The 25492-nt window shown below is 46.7% G+C and overlaps 2 protein-coding genes across 3 annotated transcripts in view; one reads left to right on the top strand and one right to left on the bottom strand.

Annotated features, from left to right (window-relative positions):
- The first annotated feature begins 10628 nt into the window (after positions 1–10628).
- On the top strand, positions 10629–11498 carry FAM181A (family with sequence similarity 181 member A). The gene has a single exon (XM_075031074.1). The coding sequence runs from the start codon at positions 10629–10631 to the stop codon at positions 11496–11498; it is 870 nt and encodes a 289-aa protein (XP_074887175.1).
- A 2861-nt stretch (positions 11499–14359) lies between these two features.
- Positions 14360–25492, bottom strand: part of ASB2 (ankyrin repeat and SOCS box containing 2) — a 32613-nt gene continuing 21480 nt past the window's right edge. For both annotated transcript variants that reach the window (XM_075029917.1, XM_075029918.1), the window contains 3 exons: positions 22636–23197; positions 18727–18880; positions 14360–17976 (listed from right to left, as the gene is read on the bottom strand). In XM_075029917.1, coding sequence (XP_074886018.1) covers positions 17840–17976; positions 18727–18880; positions 22636–23197 — 853 coding nt within the window. In that variant the 3' untranslated portion in view covers positions 14360–17839. The remainder of the gene's footprint in view (positions 17977–18726; positions 18881–22635; positions 23198–25492) is intronic.

Genomic DNA, 25492 nt, shown 5'->3' with positions numbered 1-25492 from the left:
TCTGAGAACTACTGCCAAAAAAAAGGGGGGTAGGGGGAACTGACTGCTACTAATCAAATGTTAATTTAGTAGAGGCCATCTGAGTAAGTCTGCATTGACATCCGGAGAGTTGCACATAAGCTTGTGCTCATGTGTTTCCCTGAACTGGGATCTATAGCAACACATATATGGTTATACCTCTTCTTATAGGTGGGAAGGAGACTCCTAGCAGGGCAGCAAGCTGCGTTTTGACCTTTCCTTTTCCCATTTATTTTCAGTGCAGGCAGCTCTATGGTCTACAGACCTTTCTCTGATAAGCAGATGCAGAGCTTTTCTTCAGCCAGGCTGGCAAACTGGTAAGCCACTGGTCTCTTCTAGTTTACTTTGTGTCATCCCTCTGTGCTAGAACAAACAGCAATTGCTACGTTGAGGTTTGCCAAAGCTGAGCCAAAGTATTGCTTACTGTCCTTGCAGCCCAGCTCCACAGTATACCTCATGAAGAAAATAATACAAATTCTGACTAAGTATTTTAGGTATAAAAGCCCCCTCAGATATAAAAGCCTCATCACATATAAAAGCCTATTAGATTTCGTTGCTAAGGTGCACATCACAGTGCAAGTAATAGACATTTAAGCTACTATTAGAAATAGCTACAAATACTTCTCATTCACCGTGAGCAACTGATAATAGAATTTTGTGAGTGAAGCGCTACTTTAAAGCATCATCTATCTGGACTAATTTCTGTGGCCCCCATGATGGGTCAGACCTGCCTCCCCAATACCACTGTCTGTCATGTGGAGCTCTGCACATGCACGGTGGCACAGATCTAGCTTGTGCAACAGTGATAGACTTTCCTATGTAGCAGATCCACTAGGGGAGAAAGAAAAGAAGACAAATGATAGACTTGGCACCAGACTTGCAAAGTTTGGCCACCCAACTTGGACAATATATTCTTATTGCTATTTGTCATGAACAAAATATTCACCTTGTTTCTTTATTAGCATTCTTTCTGCAGAAGATGGTTGGAGAGACTGTGATAGGGTCAATAAACATTCCTTTTTTTTTTTTTTTTAACTTCAGCATATCGGTCTCCTGTTCTAAGTCCTTTACATTCTGCAGGAGCACATACCAAACCCTGCTGCCTCCCATCAACACCCACATGTAGGATCCCAGTGGATACAAACACCGTGATATCCCAGACAAGCAGAGTGCTAACGTGCTCCAAGTACGTAGCTCTTGTGTTTTTCATGGAAAACTTGTGGGGCAACCTAATTTGGCACCTGTAGAAATCCATGTCCAGCTCAAATTTGGCTTCAGTGGGAGTAAGGAGCCCAGAACTGCTGTAGCAAACACCCGAGCTCCAGCAGAGACTCAGCAGAGGCCAGAGATCACTGATGCTTTGCTTAATATTGGCTCTGTGATTTGTTCAATTTCTTCACTGCAATATGTACTGCAGATCCCATTTCCCCCTGAAACTCTTCCTGATGCTTTATGAATGCAGGATTGGTCTCGAAGAGCTGGACCTGAGCACCTGGAAGGTGCTGAGCACACTTGGGCACCGTTGAACTGAGGGAGCTTTGAGGCTGCTCAGGGTTTTGCTCAGCATCTTTGAACTTTTTGCGTGTGCAAGGGACTCCTGAGCGCAGAGGCTCATTTGTTCGCCTGCAGTGGCTACTCTACAGCGCATCATTTAAGATGCAGTACCGTGTCAGGAGAGCACCTCCCAAATGCAATCCGGCACCGCGGCATGAAAGGTGAGAAGAGAGTAAGGGAATTTTCCCCCACTTGATTTGTTATAAATTACAATTAAACCCCTGATGTTGGCTTTTCTGGCCGGAGTGATAGCCTTTCTTCGGCTGCTGCTGCTGCCGAGGCAGGCAGCAGCACTGGGAGGATCGTAGCAAAGAGGAGAACAAACACGCAAACTTCCTCCAGGCGGGAGCAGAGCCGCTCCCGGCTCCCGGCTCCCGGCTCCCGGCTCCCGGCTCCCGGCTCCCGGCTCCCGGCTCCCGGCTCCCGCAGTGCGCTCTAGCGGCCCCTCCGCGCCAGAGCCCGGGCTCGGCCTCAGCCGGAGCCGGCAGCCTCCAGCCTGACCCCCGGCTCCGGGCGGCCGGCGAGGCTCCTCAGGAGCACACCAGCCATGCCCACGCTGCTGGCATGTGGATCTTGCTGTGAAGCCACGCTGGGAGTCAGCGCCTGCCTTCTCTCCCCAAAACGCCGTGATCCTGCCTTCAGCCGGAGCTGGTTTGTCGGGCACGAGCGCTCCCGCCTCCGGCTCTGCGGCTTCGTGGTATTTATTTGTGGTACAAATTCCATCAGCGCACCCCTGAGAAAGGCACGTGGACAGAGGTGGCTATTCCCCGGAGCGGAGGGACGCGGCGGATGGGCGTTCTCCCCAGCTGAAGGCCACGTACCTGTGTTAGTTAGCACAGGCTGTGAATCAAATGCGTCGCACTGAGAGGCAGACCCTGGCACACGCGGTTAGCCCCGAGGTGCTCAGCACAAGGGTTTGGGCACTGTCAGGGCAGTGAGGATGGCAGCAGCCAGCACGGCAGAGAAGCACCGGTTTCTCCTGTCTGTATGATAACCATTGCCTCTCCTGGGGAAGTTTATCCACCTACCTACCTTGCAGAAAAGCACGTCCTGCGAGGCTCCTCGTCCCCGGGTTGGTCAGCAAGTGCAGTGTCCTGTTCACATATCCTGGCATTCACCTCCCAGGGACCCTTCTAGGGGTTCCTGGCGTGCCCCTCATCAGCAGCTGCAGCCCTCATCATCTTTCCACACTCCTTTGAAGTATAAGGACAACTTCAGAGAAGGACATTTCCAAAACTGGGATGGAGGCATAACACTGCAGTCGGTACAGGCTGGTGCTACTTCCTCGAGCAACTGCTGCCTACAGCAAAGGTGGCTGAATTTTCCAAACTATGTGTAGTGTTAAAGCTATGAGTCAAGACAACAGACAGCATAGAGAAGGTGTAGAGGTCTCTCTAGAGTTTTTGCTAGGCCTTCTGCATGCATAATTCAGCCCAGCTAGGCTGGACACTGCGCCTTCATCCTAGCATCCCTCCGGAAGGGACACTTGGGGCTGGAAGAGCTCTCCGGTAGCTCCCATACTGCAGTCCACCAGGAGAGTTTGAAGATCTGGTCCAAGAAGAGGGGTGTAGTTCATCAGCTATTTCTAGCTGTCCTTATAGGTTAGAAGGGAATTTTTTTTGGTTTGACAATAATAACCCGTGTCATTTCTAACTTTGTTTCTCAACAGCGAGAAACTAAAATAGTAATTACAGTAGTTTTTATTCTCTATATCAATGTTATGTATGAAGTACCTCAAAAAAGTGTGGATCTGAGGGCAATTTGTACTGCACAAACACACTCTGAGCTGGGACTGCAATGCCACAGAAACACAGTATTTTACAGCCCCTGTGGCCCGTTAACACAAGGAAGGGAAGGAGATCAAAGACACCCCTCTTGCTCAGACACCACCTTGCTCACCCTCAGAGGGGATGGCAAAGGTGCTTTAAGCAAAGCTCAGCCTCCCTGAACTCCCTCTGTGCTGAGCTTATGCACCCACAGGTCTGTGGGTGATGCTCACCCACCCGGCAAACCAAAGCTCTTGCCCTGCTCCGCGCTCTGCGGGGTGCTTCGGCAGCACTGGTGGGCAGACACCATGTCTGGAAATGCAACAAGAGAGGCAGGCGGGAGGAAATGTTAGGGATATAACCACACACCAGTGCCTTGCTAGAGAGCTGCCCGCCTGCAGGCTCATGGCCAGACCGCCACAGGGTGCCAGCTCAAGGCAGCACTGCCTGGGGCTGCCTGCACCTTGTCCCATGGCCAAGGGCTGCCCAGCTGCCCGTGCAGTCCTGGCCAGGCTGCGGGGCAGGGGCATGCCCCCTGGTAAGGAAATGCAGGTGCAGGAGTGACAGGGGTGTGTTTCTGACTGCACCCAAGCTGGAGAGCCTGGCACTGATTTCACAGCAGAAACACCCGTGTGGAGAAACCCTGTCCAAGAGAGTGGAGCAGGGAACAGGGCTGTGAGCCTGGCCAAAACGTGGGCAGGAGGAGCACTACCCTTCTGGTCTGGCATGGCTCTTCCGTACCGTAGGCTCGAGATCCAGACTCATCCCCTGCCCAGAGCTCACTGTGCATTTCTTTTTTTTGCAGCTTTTAAGAGAAGCCTTTTCATATGCTCATATTCATGTCTGTATTTTTTTTTAATCCCTTTTGCAGCACTATTTCTCATCAACAGAAGCTCCATGTAGCGTTTGGCGCTGAATTCACCACTGATCTTGAAATACTTAATTACTCCAGACTTATGTAAAGAAACCTATATTTGGCCCTGCTGCTGCTTCTCAGTGCATACCTGCTGTGTGGGGAGGCTGGATTTAAACCTCCAGAAGGACCAAACCAAGGCCAGGCTCATTTTTAAACATTATCTAATTTACCAGAGAGGCAGTGAAAGGCAGGATGGGCTTTGATCACGCCTAATTATAGAGCGTAATATTGGATACATGGATACAATATTGCCATGGGTGGTTTTTTTCTGCACAGAAAAACAAAATTTTCCTTAAAGAAACAGCTGTGTCCTGCCTGCAGCCTGCAGAAGAATGGCATTAGTCACGTGCAGTCCAACACGTAGCACAATTGTAAAGTTCGCTCTATGAGACTGACAGGAGCTATTCATATTGGCCCCCTCCACCATCTGCCTGAATGGCAGGCTGCGGGGTAGCAGTGGCCCCCCCTCAGCGCCTCTGCGCGGCCTCAACACTTAGTGCCTGCTCAAAGTCTGTCCCCAAGTGCAGAAAATCGGGGATTGAAAGCAAAGAGAGGATGTCACTCAGGTCAAAGCAGACTGTCAAGAGGAAAAAAAAAAAAGGTGGTGGTGGGGGAAGAGTCAAAGTTTGCTGTGGTGGGAGTGCCAGGTTGCTCTTCTCCTGGGAGCAGAGGTGTTGGCTTCAACAAGGAGATGAGAGGGAGAGCAAAGGGGACAACTGGACAGCACGAGTCTGGGGAGAAATACCATATTCTCCTTCCTTCTTCCTTCCCTGAGCTTAGAGGACTCAGCTCCTGGGCAGGAATAGGCTGCGTGAGGGTCAGTGCCAGGGCAAGACATCCCCGCTGCTGTCTGCAGCGCCTGCATGCTGGGGTGCAGGGAGGGATGCTGAGGGCTTTGGCTGCACCCCTGTGCACACACTGTCAGACATCCCTTGGGACCTGGTGGCAGGGACCACAGACCTGCAACCATGGTCACCATTTGCCTGTCCCAGATGCCCTTCAGGTCCTTGGACTGGGAGCCAGGCTGCTAGCTCTGCCTGCACCACTTTTCTCACAGATTAATTTAATCCTCAGAAATATTTATGAGGGTAACATAGAGATTTTTTTTCCCTTTCAAATGAACCTGGAGGTCCTGGGATGGGCAGGCTCAGGTCCTAGGCTGGGGCCAGGCTCTGGTTCCAGAGGACAACCTGTTCAGAGGCCTGAACACCATCAATGCCCCCTCTTAGAAGTTCAGACTGGATGGAGAGGGATTCTTTTTTGTCCTATGACCTGGTTTTCCTTCTCATTTTCAGACAGTGACATCTTTCCTTGTGGCAGAAATTCCTGCCATCAGTGCCTGAGGTGCGTGGCTCAGAGTTACTACAATCCTTTCCTCTCCCATTGCATTCACTCCTAAGGTCACCCAGTTCTTGCAGTATGATGTTAAATAACATCTTCCATTTTTATGCCATCAGCGCATCATTAACATCCTTCCTTTTCAGTCACTGTCAACAAGAAATCTAAAATCCAGACTCCTGAGGAAGAGCTTTAGTGGTCTTCCTCCATCCCAATACTTCTTCTCTCCAGGCCAATAATTGTGGTTCACCATCAGCCATCATCACCTCCCCTCAGGCTCCTGGCTCTCCTCAAATCCCTTGCTCTCTCTTTTTCCAAGTGTGAAGGCAGAGCAGAGGCTTATGAAACAGCAGGTGAGTGAAAAGATATCATGCAACTGAAATATCTTTGCTTTTATCTGCCCTTAATGGACAAAGAAAAGGGACCATTCAGGCCATCTGGGAATTTTCCAGCTTATTTTCTTTTCATGTTTCAAAACAATTGGAGCCCCATTTTCCCTTTGCTTCAAGGTGCACATTCGTTAGGTTTAACAAGGAGTCACAGGATTGTGACCCAAATGGGGAAAAATAGTTGAAATTTTCCACAAAACAATGGAAATTTGTTTTCCTCTCCTCTCCTCTCCTCTCCTCTCCTCTCCTCTCCTCTCCTCTCCTCTCCTCTCCTCTCCTCTCTTCTCCTCAACACAAACAAGCAAAACCTCTAGGGAATTTCTGAAGAAAACCTTTTGACCATTGTTAAGAAGCCTTATTTTTCAAGTAAAAATCTGAAAGGTGTGTTTTGTTTTGTGGTTTTTTTTAATTAATGGAGGTTGCCTAGTTTTAACACCCATGGGGAAGAGATGAAGGTAACAGTGCTTACCATACAGATGTGTACCCCAGACAAACAGATACCCCAAATCAGGGAGGGCAAGAAGCCACAAAGAGCTGATTTCAGTCCAGGCCTGCCCAGAAAGTGTACCATGTGGTACACACATTTGTTATCCTGACAGTGGGGTGAACCCTGGGACAACACCTGTTGCTCAGGCTGGGATGGAGAAAAAAGTCTGTTTTAGGGGAGGAAAAAGAATTTTGAGCAAACTAGTATCAAAACAGTAACTTCTCTAGCATCTCTCTACTGCTAACCTGTTCACTGACCTGCTCTTTGCTTTACAGACCATTAAAATAACAGCAGTGATTTGGGTGTTTGTGCTATTTGAACTGCTCAGGGCACTTATGGCAGAAAGATCCCTACCCCAGTTAATGGTGTGCATTGCTGTTACTGGCTCTGCTTGTATGGTCCAGGCCAGCCTGATGCTGGAATACCTTTGCTGAATGGGCCCCTCAGCCTAGAATTAAGCTGTGGGAGGTTTTAGTGTAGAAGTGGCTAAAGGTTGACATCACTTACAATGAGTGACACTTTAAAAACACTTCCGAGGTATTTCTGTGTAAGAAAATCTTCTTTTCTGTCTCCCTTATTCAATCTTGAAGGAAATACTGCATGTTTAGGAGAGGCCTGGCTGCAACTTTGAAGTGAATGGATTTATTCTTGTGCTTTACTTAAAAAAAAGGAGTTAGAAAACTTCACATACCAAAAATTCCCAAGAAGACAGCTGTCAGGGGGTGACATGTCGGATATGAAGTGGCTCTCCAGCTGGTCCCTGTCTGCATGCTGGGAAGGCATGTGGAGACATTTTTTCAATTGCTGTACTAGTTTGACATGTTCACAGTGGAAAATGATGTATCATTCTTGAGCCTTTAGTTGGTGGACACTTCAAAGTGCATTGGATCCTCGGAGAGGAGTGCCCTATTGTTAATTGTTCCTTTCACATGTACATTGGGATGAACATGGCAAGAGCAGCGAGGAACAAAAGGGCTCCGGTGGCCTCTTAGAGAAAACCCTGTGCAGCTCAACCTGAGTCTGACCTTGAAAGGGTGGGTTGCTCTGGTTTTTAAATCCTGCTCGCCGGTTCATTCCCCTCTGGCTCCCCACCGTTACCCAGCTGCAGGGGAACAGGATGCCGGAGCAGCGAGCGCAGCGAGGCATGGGGAGCCCCTCCACTGCTGCCACGTGGTGCCCAAGGAGCCATCTCCTGGGCAAGCGTCCTTCCAGGAGGGGACAAGCATGGCTAGTGTCTAGGGGCTTGGAGAGGGCTTCTGCAATGGGCATGCTGGAGGGATCCTGGGTTTCCCTTATCCTCCGGCAAGCAGGCAAGTCATATCCACCCTCCTCAGTCTAACTGACCCACTAGCCCTCAGTCTCACAGCACAGGTCAGGGGCCTTGAGCCCCTATTATTGGATATAGGGTCTCACAACACATGGCATGAGTTTCCCAGGCCTCTGAGGACACAGTTCATTGACATCCTGAGACAATCCTTTGCTCCCAGGCACCTGTCCCACATCTCTCTGTCTCTCCCTTCACCCTCTTGGGCAACTAACTAGCTGTATTGGGAGATTGCACTGTGCAACGTGGTGTCCAGGTTGGGTTCAAAAGCTCAAGCACAGGAGGCAGTTTGTTCCTGCAAAGAGAGATGTAAACCCTTGGTGTGCATCTCTTTCAAGGAGCTAGAGAAAACCTCTCCCTGTAGCCTCAGCTGCACAGAAAGATCTGTGTTGGGTCACAGAGAGGCCAGGCTCTGGCTAGCACATGCCAAAATCGATGCTCAAGCAGGTGACTGGAAATTGCCCCCCAAAATGATCCAAAAGGAGAAGATGGCATAGAGATTTGCACGCTCACGTGAGGCAGATGATAGAGGGTGAAGGCAGGGCTAGCTGACCCAGGTCTCCTAAGGAATGAACTGCTTCTGAAATAGAAACTGGGAGGAAAGAGGCATGTCTGTGGTGGCAAATCAGCCACCGTGTTACAGCCCACTGTGGTACCAAAGGCTCTGCAGCACATTCTGCTCCAGGATGTCCTGGCCCTGGGGTCTCCCTAGACCTGAAATGCCTGAGCCTTGGCACCAGCACATCTGGCTCAGGACAGACTGGGAGAAACAGTGTGAATAGGGGTGGCAGCACTGGGTGCACCAGTACAGAGACACTGAAGAGTCATCCCTGAGGTCTGAGGCCTCTGCCCAGAGTTTGGTATAATGGCACAGTCTGGATCTTGTCCTGCTCTGAGGAAAATCAGAATAATAGAAATACAGTAAAATAACAGTAAGATGTAGATGTTGTCTACCCTCAGTGCTCATGCCTTTGATTCCTCACATCAGTAAGGTAGATTTTACTTGCAAAACTGTCCCTTCTTTCCCCAGGGCATGCGTGTGTTTGTTCCAGAGCTGGCAGCATCTCCCTGAGGGTAGGTGCATGCGTTCTCTGCCCCTCTCCGCTCTTCCCATCCCCAGGGTGCTGTGGGCTGGAGAGCAGGAGCAGCACTGCTCTGGCCATGGGAGGCAGTAGGTCCTGGGCTGGCACACAGGCTGCTACCAGCTCTGTGTCGTTGGTGTGTCCGGTGCACACCGAGGGCAGCCCTTCTGCTCTCCTCTTCCTCCAGCTCTCAGTCTTACCGTGCTATTAAGTTATTGCCACCCCTTAGGGACAAGCCTGAGAGAAGGCGGAGGGCTCGCATAACTCTGGATCAGTAAAGGAAGCAGCTCAATTAGCATTTCACACGCCTTTTCTTCCCTCTCTTCTTACCTTCCCTGCAGCGGGCATGCTTTCCCCTTAAAGGATTGTCCTGTTTCTGCTCCTTGCCAGCGTTGGCAGGGTGACAGTAGTCGAGTGTGCAAACTTGTGCTATTGTCCCCAGGCCAGGGGGAGTCATGGAGACCCACTAATATGACACAGGAAAATGTTTGCTGATGGCAATTCTATGGGCTTTGTCTAACTCTTTCTCCATCATGACGACTCGATTTAAGTCTCTAACTGTTTGACTACAGATGCAAGAGTACTATCCAACTCCATCCTTTTGTCTGGGTAGTTTGAATGGGTAATTCAGCTTTTGTGTAACTCAATTGAGGGGGCAAACATAAAGACAAGATTCTTGAGCGCTCAAGCTCCCTTTCCATGGATATCTGCACATCTCTTTAGAGATTTGTTCCTTTCCTACCTTTTTCTGACATCATCCTCCCCTTAAAAAAAAAAAAAAGGCTCTGATGGGGAACGGTTAAAAGTAGGCTAGCCCAGTCCCCTGTATTACATTGTCCTGTGCCAATGAAGCATGGTTAGTATCAGCCCCCAGACAGCTTCAGGGAGTGCAGAGAAAAGGGTGTCTAAACTTTCCTAACTCATCCTCAGCATTTTCACTTCAGATTGTGTAATTTTTAAAAAGAAAGGCCTCTGTCGGGGTGAAGAGGATAGGGAGAATGGTAGAAATCGCGGGGAAATGATTGTATTTATTAGCTGTCTTTCTGTGGCTGTCCCCATGGTGACAATTTGTGATGGCAAAGAATGCGAGGAGGGGAGGCTGATGCCTGATTGGGATGCTTTGTATTTGGCAAAGTGGCTTCTGATTGGCCTGGGAGAGCCCCGAACTCGCCGGAGTCGATATTCATTCAGCTTGCTCAAGTGCTTGCTAAACTGCATCCAAACACTGGCGGGCCCTGGCTGCCTCCACCGAGGTTGGCGGTGTGTAACCTGCCTAACGAGATTAGCGGGAAGGGGCTCTTCTCCTCGGCGACTCTGCAGCCGCCAGCACCGGCGAGAAAAGCCGCCGCACGCCGGGTGAGTGTCCGCGCTTGCTTACAGGGAGATGGGAGCGGCCGCCCCGGCTTCTTTCCACCTAAGTGCTATCTAACAAGATTAGGCGCCGGGATGGCTGGCATTCATGAGCCGGTCCCTGCGCTGGTGTGTGCTGGGGCAGTGGTGCGGGGCGGTGGGCCGCAGGCGCGCGGTGGGTCCGTCGGGAGTTTGCCGGCACGGAGTTGAGCTGACGGACGACTTGTTTGCGTGGCTGAGAAATTTGACGTGTCCCCCCACCCTCCCTCTGTTTGCTTGGTGCTGTTCGAACCGAGGCTTCCCGCTCTTACGTCTGCTTGTTGCGTTTCGCAGGTTTGCCAAGGTTTGTCCGAAGGCGGATTATAAACTTTTCATGGGCAACTCTGCACGGCACATCCACTGAGATGGCATCGGACAGCGAGGTAAAAACCCTACTGAACTTCGTCAACCTGGCCTCCAGCGACATCAAGGCGGCTCTGGATAAATCGGCTCCGTGTCGCCGGTCGGTTGACCACAGGAAATACTTGCAGAAGCAGCTCAAGCGGTTTTCTCAGAAGTACTCGCGGATCCCACGGTGCCACCCCAGCAAACCCCCTGAGTGCAGCTGGCGCAGGGGGGCAGAGGACCGGGGCCGCGGCCCTCAGGCCGAGGCACCTGACCCCAGCCCCCACGGCGGGGCTGCCGCCGAGAAGGTGCTGCAGACAGCCGAGGCGGAGGACAGCCTCACCGGGGAACGGGTTTTGCAGGAGCAAAACCCTGAGGCAACCAGGCCGGACCAGGTGCCCATGAGGAAGCGACAGCTCCCCGCCTCCTTCTGGGAAGAGCCACGGCCGGCCCAGACCCTGCCGGCCAGGGCTTTTGCTGCCGGCCCCGAGGGGCTCCCGGCCCCCAGAGACCCTCCTCCCTACGAGGGGAAGAAAAGCAAACGGAGCCCGGATGCTGCCGGCCCAGAGAGCCCCCCTGAGCCTGCCCTGCATGCCGGGGAGAAGGACCCTGCCGGGGTCCTCTCAGGCCGGGTGGGCGCCTGGACCTGCTGCCCCTTCCCCTGCCCTGGGCCGGGGGTGTACCAGCCCCCGGGCACGCTGCCCCCGTCGCCCTTCCCGGGGCTGGGGCTGTGGAGGAAGAGTGCGGCCGCGCTGCCCGTGGAGGTGCCGCACTTCTGCAAGGAGGCCGATGGCGCGGGGCAGAAACTCTACAGGCCCGTGGTTTTGAAACCCATCCCCACCAAGCCTGCCGTCCCCCCGCCGATCTTCAACGTTTTCGGCTATCTTTAGCCGGGGGGTGTTGGAGTCACACTGAACACGACAGCTTCTGAGAGTGAATTGAAGCGCCCAGTCGGGCACCAGGCGTGAGCTGCTGGCAGCGTGGAGCGGCGAGGGGAAGGAGCCCGGTGATCACACCCTCTTCCTCATGGGCGGGCTGGAGCGAATTAGTAATTGCTGGGAAGCTGCTCGAGCTCCACTCTCCTCTCAGTACACGGGTATAAATCGGGAATAAGCCTTATGAAGCCGGTGTCACAGAGCGTGAGGCAAACCCTGGCTCTTTCATCGACGGGCATTGTTTGAGCTGTGGCGAGCGGGGCTGCGGGCCATTCATAGCCACACTTGTGACACCTAGGAGACCTCCTCCATGTGGGAACATCTTTCTGGGGTTGCCCTGCGGCAGCAGCAGCAAAATGAAATGAATTAAACCCATTCAAAGAGTTTTTGTACTTTAAAATAATTCCAGAGAAGTCAAGATATTCAGGTCACCTCCTTTTGCATCCAAGAGACTGGAAGGACAGTATTTAATGTAGAAACCACACTTGTGAATTGATTTAAGCTCTTCTTGTATGTAAATACTGACAGAATTAAAAGAAAAAATTAAGGGAAGAAAGCAGGTAATTTTATTTTGGTGATTCTGCAAATGCAGTCTGTTTATTTTTGCCCCACTCGGTAGACACAGGTTTGATTTGCAACTGGTGGGTAGATATGAGGGCTGAAATCTCTGCCTATTCAGAGTGATGTAAATAAAAAGTAATTCTTCTGGGGCTGGGAAATTAGCTAGTGTTAAGCTGGTGCAAACAGAAGCAGGATGAATTTCCCCATCAGAAATTGTTTTGCATCAACAGAACAAATGAGAAATTGTATTAGTTGAATACAAAACCATAAAATATGATAGACTAAAAAAGTGTATAGAATAGCCTGCCTTGATTTCTGGCTCACAGATATCTTTTATTTTGTCTGATTTTAAGATGCTATCACAAGACCCTGCTGCGAATGATTTGCCCGGTATTTTCCCAATTATTTTAACAAATTGGCATTAGAAAAGTTAAATGGGGATTTTTTTAAAGTTAGATTTCTCTTAAACCCATGGAGAAAGTGGTGCTAAGGCACAGAGCATGAGATCTGAAAGATTTAATATCAGAGGCCTATGTATCTATTCAGTTACACTGGTGTAAATCACTGAGGTCAAGAGAAGTGTATTATACTGAGGGGGGAAAGGGCCAGAGAATGGACACCTGTGATTCCCAGGGCCTGAACTAAAGCTAATGGGAACTTCTCCCAGGATTCAATAAAAAGTGGCCTTGACTGGCTTGGTGTCTGGCTAGTGTAGCTCCCTATGACTCTTGGTATCTCCATAAGGGGAAAACCAGGCAACATTTCTCATGAGCACATTGCAGTGATGAAAAAATTATCATCTGAAGCAATTGTAGAGTATCATTTTGGATCTTCTGATGGGGCTTGGTGTTACATAACCAGGTTGCAACTTTCGTTAGGATATGAACTACTCTCAGGCTAAAAGTAGCTCATTCTTTCCCCAAACCTCACAGTATATTGCACCAACGTTTACTTTTACGGAAACAATGGCTGTAATGTGTTAGTCCAGGAGGCCAAAAGTAGAAATGGAGATGGCTTTCCTTGCTTTCTCCCTGCTACCAGCACTTAATATATGTATCAAGCTTGTATAGACTACTCCTATAGGAGAGAGAGCAGGAAATGGCTTTGGTAACACATACCTGCAACTACATGCAAGGTGGTAAAGAGCTGATCTAAGACTTAAAGACATCAGTTTAGATCTTGATCCAGAAGTGAAGATGTGAATATACTTAGATGTCTGTCCCTTTTTGTCTTTTTGGAAAAAAATCCACCAGGAGACTCTGTCCCTCTCCACAAGAAGGCTTTAACAGAAACCAGAGGTAGTACCCCCATTTAAGTTAATTGGAAGAGAACTACTGCTCTCAATTTGCAGAGCAAGGAATTTTTTACATGAAAGTAGGGATGCTTTCTTACACCAATAGCTCTGTGTCACTGTTGTAATCCAGAGGAAGCCAGATGCTGAACTCTGTCTCAGTGCTGTTAATGCAGAGCAGTCTCCTTGGCATTGGTCTGGATTTCTCTCTGGGTGACCAGAGCAGGTCATGGAATGAACCACAGGTATTGCAGTGATTGCTGTGGACAAGTGTTCCTGCTTGAGTTCAGAAGGGAAATTTGAAAGTGCTGCATATTGTACCAGAATATGGATTTCTATCAAAATTAAAATACTTGGAAAAGTGGATAGCCTCTGTAGAAATTTTATTTCTGAAGAAATCCAGAGAAAGAAGAGAGTTAAAATCAAGTTTCTACCTTTGGGATATTAAACTCTTTGTTTTCTTTTTCTTCTCTGAAACTGTTTCTCATTTGAATGTACGTTGCTGTACATTTTCCATGTAGTAGAATAGCATGTTTTTAAGTGATGATGAAGGATTGAATCAGACCATTCCAAATTACTCTTGACATGCAGATATTTATGCACTTACCCTCAGATTTAAACTGATGTTACTTTTTAAAATCCTTAAAATCCATGGAACTTCCCTCCCCAGCCCAGGGCAGGAGGTGGCTCTTGCTGGGGCTCTGAACAGGAGCAGCAGTGAAGTCAAACACAAATGAACAGAAGACAATTGTTAAGTATATTCAAAATCACTGAATGGGGATGTGTGAGACTTTCCAAAAGGTTTGCAAAGAATAGCACTCTGTCTCCTCTCTAGCAATACTTACTGTTCTCTAACCCCTGAGATTAACATCAAAATTATTAATTGTTCAGTCTTGGATTGATACAGATTTTTCCTGGCTATTTTTGTGTTTGGTTGTTCACTGTTGCTATTCAGGATAGCTGATAGCCTTCAGAATCTACTTGTTTATTCATACTTTGTTTGAATGATGGAAACATAACATTTGAGAGCTGCTATTTACTACAACAATGCAAATTTAAACTGTTAAAACCACAATAGCTTTTATAAATAATGGGAAGGAAGAGGTAAGTGAAAAAGCTTTCATACAAAATGAAATAAAAAAAATCAAAAAAGTGCACAAGAACATCAAGTGAATTGCACGTGATGCAGTAAAAAAAAAAAAAAAAGTACAGTAACCTGGTCACGAAATATTCCTAGAACATTTCACATAAAGTCATCATCTCTGAAGGAGTCTATCTATCACACTCAGTAAAAACAAGCCACTTTACCTTGCACTAGAACAACTGATCTGCTTACAAAGCCTAGTTTGTTTGGGTTTTGGGGTATTTGTCTTTTCACAGTAACTTCTAGATAGATGCATTAAATGCACATTGAATTTGTGCAGATTCAGTATTGCACACAAAATATTGTGTCAATGTTTGGAGTGGAGAGGTAGTGGGCTCCATTTCAGTGCAAATAAATGTAAACTGTGTGTGTGAAGATTTGCTGTAAGGATCAAGCAGAACGGATTTAATAACATTGTAATTACCAGATTTCCCCTTTAACACTCTTGTCGTCTCAGTTTCTGTGCACAGTGTGCCCTTATCCTTCCTGCAGTTGTGGTATGTTCCTATCAGACCAGTGCTCTCCAGCTCAGTGACTGTCCTGCTCATGACAGATGGTTGAGAGCAACCAGGACATGGGTCTCCCAATAGAGATGAAGGTCTCTTGGTTGAAAGAAGAAATGAACTTTCCATACTTGCTCCACTCAAACCCAGTTTCAGCTTCTCCAAGGACATAAAAAGAAATGGCCACCCCTGAGACTTTTGCATATGTAATGATGTTGGCTCAGGGGAAATTCCCAATTTGGGGTAGCTTATGAAATCCCACCCCCGTAGTTATACATGCAGTTAGTGATTGTGAATCCTTCTATCAGCCAGTGGTCTCCAGGGCTGTCACCACACACCAAAAAAGCACTTAAGTAAATGGTCTCCACCAAGCTGTGTCTGTATCCATCACCCTCTACGACTCTGCTCTGTTATATTAATTTAATTTCAAAGAATTTTTTTCCAATTTATATCAATGTAAGACCCAGACCTTCACTGCTTAGCCCCATAAAGTGAGAGATGCATGAACTCCACAGGTGATATTCTGTCTCTCAAGCTATTGCTTACCAATTGCCTTCACTGGCAAAACTGGTCTAAAGATTTCCTGTTCCCCATCCCTTACCCTCCACCCAGTATTCTTCCAACCTGAAGCAATTCCCTGTTCATGCTACAGGAGATAAAGGGGTAGATCCTAAACTGGTGGTATTGGAAATCACTGGATGAAAATTCAGCAGTGGAGGAATCTCACCTGACTTTCCAAAGCTTTGCAAAAAGATCACTGTTCAGTGTGAATTGAAACTCTGATGGTTTTTCAACTTCTTTTGCATTTGGGGACAGCTATGGACAGAGTGCCTGTAGCTGTAACCAATTCTTCTTCTGCTCGCATCCTGTCCCACAAGTGCTGAACACATTTCACACAAAACAATCACAGAATCTGAACTTGTGTGCCCAGACTTGTATGTGTGCAACACTTTTAGTCCTTTGTTAAGGTATAAAACTCCACACAAATAAAACTTGGTGCAATGCATTTTCCCTACTTATATTTCTACCTGATTCCATGGATGGTATGCAGGCCAACAAACAAAATCAGATCTGTCAGGTCTCTGGTGGGGAATCCAAACAAAACATGGTGCACAGCTCCTTTATCACCTAAGGTAAGAATGATTGTGCTTCTAGCATAAGGTCTGCAAAGATGTATTTCCAAATTTAGGCTCTTCCTTCTTTAGTTAGGTGCCTGGTCAGGAATGAGACATTCATCAAATAAGTTCAGCAAGTCACACCTGTCAACTGAGCTGTAGTCACACTGCCAATAACCGTTCATGGGCTCCTCGGCCTCCCCAGCTGTGAGGGAATGTGACTTGTTAAAAACTTCAATAAAAGAATTTCACGGACAATTATAGCAGTTCAACTGATAGACGGTAACTTGTTAAGCTGCCATAAATCAATTGTGGATCTGAGCTGTAAATAGGTGACCTAATTTTCAAAGAAGATGAGATAATAACTTTCATCAGTGTCAAAGGGAACAAATAGATACTTCAAACTTCCAAAGTCAGGAAATTCAGGGCTAAATCCCAAGACTTTATTCTGCCTCAGTAATATCTGACACCAAATGTGGTCCCATTGGCTTACATGGAACTACACCTGGCGCAAGCAACTTGGCATTGTTTAGGCACCTGAATAAGGATTTGGAAGCCTAATTCTGGGTATTTGTTTTCATAAATCCCAGAGTCTGACTTTCATAATTTTGAAATAATCTCTCTTTTTCCAGTGATAGTATTGTTATAGCCACAGAGGTCCAAGGAGACAAGAGAGGCTGGGTTTTGTAGGGACAAGATCTTCTAGGGAAGGAACAGATAAAGTTGGTTTAGCAGTGTTGCCTCTCCCTACCTACCTTGCCTGTCTCCTTTGCATCACTTTCTGTTCCTTCTCTAGGGCTTTGTTCTGTTCTGACACCAGCTTCATGACAGAGTAAAGCTACTGTTTACAGTGCAGCTACTTCTAATTTACACCAAAAAAAAAAAAAAAAAGAGCTCAGAGTTGCTTTCAACTCCAGTCTACAAAATTCTCTCAAGCAGAATTTCACCTAACTTCTTATTGCAAATGTGATACAAAATGAACTGTATTTGCTATGTGCAAATACAATTCTTACATCCTTCTTAAATAAACCTTTCCTTGACTTTTAAAGAAACCAGCATTTCTGGATTTTAGTCTATTAAAAAGTTCTGAGATTTGAATGTTCAGAGATCAAGTACTCCACTCAATAAGAAAGGTCCAAAAAATGAAAGTAAAAGTGTTAGCAAGATGGTGTCAAAGTATCAAAGAATTAGCAACCAGCACACTTAGCAGAAATCCAAACGGTAGAATAGAAACTAAAATAAAAATCTCAGTCAGTGAAGGAAATGTGATTGTTGTCCCAAATATGCTGACTCTTGGCAATTTCTGAATTGTGATCACAGCAAGGATGCTAAGCTCCACCGCAACCCCAGGATACCTTTGAATTCCTCACTGATACTTGCTTCAGCACTACTCATTTTTCAGTGTTGGCTTTCATTTCTTGTTCTTTGCAGACCAAGCTCTGAGGTGAATCATATGTGTTTTCTCTTGGAAAACCTAACAACAGTCCTATGTTTAGCTCTCTGCCTCCTCCATTTTCTTCTCACTCATGCTTCAGAAGTATGTTTCTCTTAGATTAGTCATTGGAGGGCGCTTGACCAAGCCAGCAGCAATTCCTCCCCATGGTGCATGATGTGCACCCTCGCCATGCTGATGACGCTGGGTGCCATGCTGGGAAGCCGCTGCATGTCCGGTGTGCCTGGGGTCACTGTGTGTAATCATGCTGTAAGTATCGAATCAGTCTGTCTGGGAGAGGCAAGGTGTCAAGAAGTTTAATGCGGTTTCTTCCAACCAGGCTTCGTACCTTGATGCGACAAAGATGGGAAAGAGGTCGTGGGGGCTCTGAAAGACAGGTAGGTCAGAAACATGAGCAGAACAGGTTTGAACTTGAGAGGGACAGCTCAGCTTGGCCGGGTCAGTGGCAAGAGGAAAATGGGAGAAAGGAAGAGGAATGAAAAAAAGGGGGCTTTTCTGTAATGGAGGGATGATGCATCTGGCATTGGTGGCAGCTCGTCTATTCCAAGGCATGACATAGGCTGGAGGATGGGGTGCTGTATCCCCTCTTAGCCTTAGCAATGGGCTTTCTAGGAGGTTTTAAACAAGCAACTTCACAGTACTCAGCCTTCCCACTGAAAATAAATGTAATATGTACCAAATTTAGCTTGGTGCCAGAAAACTAATTTTGGTAATATCTATGAAAGACTTTGGATCCTGAGGGAAAGGCTATTTAGGAGAGCAGAATATTAGTAAAGGCTTTAAAGGCCACTGGTGCCTGCTGGGCTGCTGTGGAAATGGTCATGCTACCTGCCTGCCCCGATCTGACTGTACCCCAGGTGCAGCCAAATGGGCCCTCCTGCACTGGCAATGCTCATTCCCAGTGGGTCAGGTCCACAGCTGGTGTACATTTAACATCACAGAGTCAGTGACACCCCAGCAATTTTTAGTGCCTCATACGTGGTCCAAAATGTAATTCAGTTTCAGTAGGGAAATCCTATCAAGTTTAAGGGATGAATACTAAGAGGAGATGGTGACTGAGGTTTTGAATCCAACAGCGGGACTATTTGTGCCAGGTTCTCTCCTGGGTGACCATACCTGCTTTTTCTTTAATGACAGCCCAGTCCTCATAGCTGTCAATATGTTCCTTGAGCCGGGAACAGAGCTGCACATTACCCACGTAATCCAGGAGAACATCGATGATCGGCCCAGCCCAGCGACTCATCTCTGGAGTAGACACCATTTCACAAAACTTCAAGGAAAAACAGGTTGACTACAGTCAGTGGGACATGAACGCACGCGTGGAAACGGCAACGATAGCAACAGCCCTGACGGCTTTGGTGGTCCCACCCTTCTACCAGCTGTGAGGGCAATTACCAGTTTCCCTTCAGAAAACTTCAACTAAAGCCTCTTTTTTTTGCAACTGAGGGTAGAATCCCCTCTTCACAACCACAGGAAGACACAAATCCCTGGTGAAATCCTAGCTCTGGAGCATGGAAAGGATGCTGAATTTTTTACAGGGTTCAAATGTCCTACTTCCACAGAAATGGGAGGGCAGAGGAGCTTTGCCCCAAGCCAGTGAGGGAGCTGCTGAAAGGTCAGTGCAGCCCAGGGCACCGTGACCCAGTGTGCTGGGTCCCTTTCCCTTCTTGGGAGGGGCTCTGTGGGGCAACTGTGCACAAAGGAGGCTTAGGGAAAGAGGGAGATTCGGCAGAGCACAGCACCTCCTGCTTCTTGTGAACCCACTAGTATCTGCAGCTTTTGGGGACCAAATACCTTACTAGAAACAAGTCTGGGGAAATCTTTGCACAGATGAATCCGAGGCAGTTTTACTTGCGCATGGGAGAACTATCCTGGGCCTAATAGAGGCGTCTTCCTTACTCAGTGCTGGATCAGGCAAATTTCTGTTGCCCCCAGTGCAAGCTGCAGAGTACTCAGAGCCATTGCATGGAGGGCTGCTTATGGAGATACTGAAGAACACTTAAGGACCTGACTTTAAGCAGTGTCATTTCAAAAAAGTAGTGACTTCTCTTCCCACTTTAATCTAAATACGTATATTATATCCAGACAGCTTCATCTATCTCTGTTAGGGTGCTGCATATGATGAAGATATCTGTGGACTTGTCTGCATGTGAGCAGTCAGAAAGTTTAACATGAATTAAATCATGCTGTGTGGATAAGAACTCAGGCACATGGCCGAACCCTACGGTTGCATCATGGTGGCTTAAGCACCATCCATCAGCTTAGTCACTGAGACTGTCTGCAAGCACCCTCCAAGCCCATCCCAAACAGGAAAGAAAATGCACCAGCTTAAACCTCTTTCAGTTTAAGCTCCTGTAACTAGATCAAATTTGATTATACATGCATAAGCCCTAGCTCAAAATGCATTAAACTCTTGTGTGGATGCTCTTATTCAGAAATAAAATTATATTAGCTCACCTAGGAAAGAATAAAGCTGCAGAAAATTATAAGGTCATTTTATTGAAAGTTGAAAGCATTCACTGTGTTTACTACTCTCCTGACTTTTTTTTTTTTTTACTGAGCATCACAATGTAGTGTTTCCCAGGAAAATTAGATACAGTAATACCGTGAGGATCCCAGTGGACAACCCACAGTTTCCTACCTGGACCGCTTATAGGAAGTTCGGTTTAGTATATCTAGCTGTTATTCTCCAGTGCATATGCCATTGCCATGCAGTTACCCGTAGGATGTGCAAACTGGGGATCTGCACTACCACCTCCAAGCAGTAACTCCACTTTGTCAGAGTTTAAATAAGGACACATGTGTAGAGCAATAAAACACTGGATCTTACTGCTCTCCTCTTCTTGTCTCCACCAGAGAACTTGCCTGCCTTTTTCTTTCTTCCCTATTTACAAGTTCAGTCTACAAAAACATTTTCTGGAATAAAAATGTTCCAAAATATGTTGCAGGAAAAGAAGCACAGCAAAACAAAGAAAATAATGCAAACCTGCAACTATAGGCAATGGGACTGACTCAGGGACAAAGTGGCTCTGAGCCTGCAGTCTCGGTAGGCCCCTGAATGCCCTCTCGCGGCAGTAGGATACTTCGCTCCCCACGTTCACAGTTTTGACATTGCAATTCTGGAAATGTGGAGTGAGACAGCAACCATTTTTCTGTGTTCACTTTCTCCAGGACATATTAATTTAGTACCAACAGTAATGATTTATAGTTACGTATTTTTCAAATCCACTTCCAGTAGTCTTCACTGTATAAGGACTAACCATTCAGATTTATTATGCTTATGTAATCTTATACAAGAAAATAAAAAAATGCACATCTTTTGTGTGGAGAAGGCTATAGTTTCATAGGATCCTCTATAGTTCAGAATACAAACCATATTACAACTATATAATGAAGCTACACCACACAAGCCTTACTTTTATTAGCCAAATTCCTAGCAGTAAGAAGCAAATTTAAAATAATATTGGAGGGAAGGGGCTGCTTTTCCTCTGTATGCATTTGTCCCTCACTGGTCTCTCTCTAGGCACAGATACAATTTTATACAGCTTTTGCTACCTGTGCCTCACGTGGTCTGACCTTTGAAATGATGACTCCGTGAGTGAAATAATATTTTGTTAGGCGCTAAAAGTAGTTTTAGGTGAGATCCAGGGAGAAATAATGTGCTTAAATTAGTGAAAACAGAACTGGTTTTGAGTGGCTAGGATGCCATAGAGGGCTACAGACAAACTGTCTCTCTTTGCCTTGGAATTCCAGGCCTCTGTTCACTCTACATGCTACACCATATCACAATTCAAGAACTAGAGATGATATATTTTATAAATTTTTCTTTGACAAAAGAAAGTGGTATCTGTTTGGGATAAGAGATTATTTTGATGGACTCTTACAATCCTCTTTCTAAGATTTCTTTCTGTTTGTTTGTTTCCCAGACATGTTACTGGAGAGTAAAGTCTTTTGGAAGACAGGACTGATGAAAAGATCAAGATTTCCTAGGATCTTTTAATGTTTTCCTTTATTCTTTCCACCACCAAGGAGCATTGATTGGTGACCATCTCTTTGGGCTAAATGACATTTTCTTCTGAATCCCTCAAAGCTACCCTTAAACTAGATAGAAGCTGATTTATTTCTTCCCTGATTCTTTGCAAAATAGGAAGACTGCCATGCTGAAATTTCTTTGTTGCATTGCATGTTGAAGGGTAGCAGATTTTGATTGGAGGGTCAGATGTTGTTTGAGATACATTGGAAAGAGTCAACATACAAAGATCAGAAAAAAATGTGCAATCTGAGATTCTGCAAAGTCCTTTAAGGGATTGAGAGTCTAAATCCAGCTCAATGAAAGTTGAGCCCAGCTGCGTTTTGGAAAGGACTGCAAAGATACACATGTAAAACATGGATATCTAAAATCTGTAAGTAGCTTTGGAAATATGAAATCATGGCATCTAAATCTCCTAATCTCTTTTGAAAACTTCAAGTATAATGCACAGTCATATAGCTAATGCAATGATTTACGCTCTCTCTCCAGGGCTGCTTATCCTGTAGACTTGGAAATTCTAACTATTTACACTCACTAGTTTACCCTCATAAAGTGAAGCACAAGACAATTTTAATTTAACCAGGAGCTTAAATTCCATATCACACAAAACAAATCTTACTGGGCAAATAAACCAAGCAGGTTTCTACTGCCCATATGCTACCACCCATATGCTACCACCCATATGACACTGCCTGTCAAGAAAACGTGCTTCACTCCTGGCACCTCAGGTCCAGAGGAAAAGAATAGTGTAGATCTGACAGCAAGGCTGTCAAGATGGCTATAATTCACTGCAAATTCAAGCTAGGGCCACAGCCACTGTTGCCTACCATCCTGCTGTCATTGAACATGGACTTGGAACATTCACAGACTCTTATTGAGCCTTTTTTTCCGTAACTAAAATAGGAAAGCTGGGAGAAAAAATACATTAAAGTTGTCAAGATACATGGGTAGGAGATGTCCTCAGAAGTACTGTAGGTAGACTAGGCAGTGCTTACCTGTACTATGGTTGGCTCCTTGGACAGCTGAGGATCATTAAGTCTGTCCCGTCTGTAATTTAATGCAGGGTGTAGGCCATTTCCATACTGACACTCAAAACAGGAACCTGCGTCACAGCCCAGATCCAGGAGATACTTCAGCACAGAAAGGTACTTCATTGAAAACATGATGGTAGCTGGAAATGTGGTGGGGTGGCTTGATATATAGGCATTAATGTTTGCTCCATGGTCAAGGAGCAGTTTCATGGTCTTCAGGCAGCCATGGCGGATGGAGATGAGTAATGGGTTAATGAGGTCAACATTGGGGTTGGCTCCAGCTTGCAGCAGCAGCTCTGTGGCGTAGATGTTGTTGTTAAAAACAGCGAAATAGAGGGGGGTGGTGCGTCTGTCCTCGTAAAGGCAGGACCGTTCGTTGGAGAGGGTGGTGTTGACATCATAGCCAGCATCAATCAGCTCCTCCAAGATGTCATCATTATTGCGTTCAGCCGCTAAGTGCAGGGGGCTGATGCCACTACGCTTGATGCGAGTGCGGCTGGTCACAGGGATCAGCATGGTGACAACCCTGCCAGGTAGAAAGTCAGTGAACAGCAATGAGCTCTAGGGGATCTAGGGGATCTACAACCATACAGCAAATCGTAACCGCATGGTTGTAAACATAAGAGAGAGCCTGCTAACTCAGGCACAGGAACAACTCCCTCTGAGAGAAACCAGGGTGTGAACTTGAAACCTGTCAACAACTCCCTGTGCTCCTACCTTGCCAAAAATGTGAGTTGTGTGACACCCTCTTTCATGGAGGAGCAAGTTTTTTTTAAATTATCACCCAGTTTCTATGAGGTAATGGCAGCTACAGGGATGGTTACAACGGAAGAGACAATGTGCTGGCACTCACCTACCCTGTTGTAACTTCTCTTAGGTGCCACAGCCCAAATGGCAGACACCCAGCCAGGATCTCCCAGATGTTCTGCACCTTCATCATCACGCTGTGGGTCAGACTGGAGGAACAGGCACAGAGCCTCTGGCCTGAGGTGCCAGCAGAGAGGCTGTATCTCCTCACCTCCATCGGGATTGCTTTATGGCATTGGCAGGCCTCGTGGGTCACAGCCACAGCAAGAGGCTTGAGACCAGAAAGGGGGTGAAACTGAACCTTCCTCTGCAGGACTAAGCTAGGAAAAACTACATATTCAGTTCCCAGGCCTCCCTGCCCCATTTTACAATTCAGTTATTACCCTGGTTTGATCCCCATCCTGGAGGCCCTCACTGTGTGGCTTTTGGCTGTGGCAAATCCATGGGGCTATTAACGTCCATTCCAGATCATGGGGAGCCAAAAAGACAATTAGGAAAGAGGAGAAAAAGAAATAAAAATATTTTCCAGGCTGGTTTCCATGCTTTAGCCCAGGGAGAAAAAATATACAGCCAAGTCCTAAACCCCAGTAATCAGGGATTGCTAGTGGAAAGTGTGATGTGGCCTTAAATACAGCAACATAAATCAAGCTGCTCTTGTTATGTAATGTGAAGTTCAAATACATGATGTACAGGAGCCCCACAGTTGTAAATCCATGATCACTTCTTTGTCTCCATTGGTGTCATTGGAGCTGCATGACCAGCCCCATGGCTTAAACCCTCATTTCCTGCTCATAAAGTTGGGTGGTTTAGCCAAGGCAGTAGGTTGATTCTGTAAATGCAGACAAGTCACCTTAGGCTAGTTCCAGAAAGAGACTGAGGACCATCCAACCCAAGTCTGCCTACTGTCTCAGGAGATGCCCATGCTCCCTATATAATGCCTGTGGAGAGAGGGATATCTAAAAAGGAACTTGTGGGAGCCAGCAAGCTAAGCACACCTTCTCCTCTTCCTCCCATGCAGGCTCCTCTATCAAGCAGTCAGCAGCTCTTCCTAACACACAAAGTTCAGTTTCCTACCATGTAGCATGTCTCCTTTAAAATGCTGCGTATCTTCAGCTTGACTGCAATGACTGGTCCCAACACTGGGCCCTCAAACATGTATTTACATAATGGACTAAGCCAAATATTAGCTCTAGTCTCAGGAAAACCTTTGTCTGTGATGCACTGAATGATCCTGTGAAAGACTGAGCCTCCAACGCTCCTAGGATCTGAAATAAGAGTTGAAGATGCATAACACTTTACAGGATTATGTTCCTATTTACGTGATGGACTGTTGGTGTCTCCAAGTTACTTCTACATCTCATTTTTAAACAAAAAGGCTTTTTAAATTATGTAAATAACTTGGGAAATCAAATGCCTTTTTTTTTTTTTTTTTTTTTTCCTCCAAGCAGCCTCACTAATCTTCCAGCACTGTGACGCTCACCAGGGAGCAGGAGGTTTGGGTGCTGGTGAACTGGCAACTTCCCACCATTAGCAAATGTTCTGTAAGAGCCATAATAACAAAAAGGGCACAGAGCATTGCAAGGACACCATGCCAAGTACCAGCATTAGTCATCCCATGATCAACTGTTTTGAAGATTTAAGGGTCTGTTTTGTTCTTTCTTCCAGCATATGTGCTTCAGCCAGCTCTTCACATCTGAGTTAAAGAGGCACTGCATCATTTCTGTCTGCGAGGGGGACCTGAACCTCACCACAGGGGTGCCACACTGAGGCTCTGCATCGAAATGCTGCAGTGTCCCAGACCTCAGTACACACCCTATACCCCAGATTTATCTTGGGAGGAAAAGCGGGAAGCACCAAATTTGTATCAGAGTTTAATTTTGTAGTTTGAATTTGTCTCTCTTCCTCATCCTCCAAAGTGGGATGGTTCAGTAATATGGTGCCTCCACATTTGCAGTCTTTCCTGTCTGTCTAGAGGGAGAAGGCAGCTCAAGTGAAGGCAGCCAGGACCAGACAA

Source organism: Buteo buteo, chromosome 6 (assembly GCF_964188355.1).
Source record: "Buteo buteo chromosome 6, bButBut1.hap1.1, whole genome shotgun sequence".
In the NCBI taxonomy this organism is placed as follows: domain Eukaryota; kingdom Metazoa; phylum Chordata; class Aves; order Accipitriformes; family Accipitridae; genus Buteo; species Buteo buteo.
The sequence above is the reverse complement of the archived record's forward strand: the minus strand, read 5'-3'. Positions and strand labels throughout refer to the sequence as shown.

What these genes read in the sequence shown, in the direction of transcription:
- FAM181A (XM_075031074.1), top strand. Translation starts at nt 10,629, where the DNA reads ATGGCATCGGACAGCGAGGTAAAAACCCTACTGAACTTCGTCAACCTG.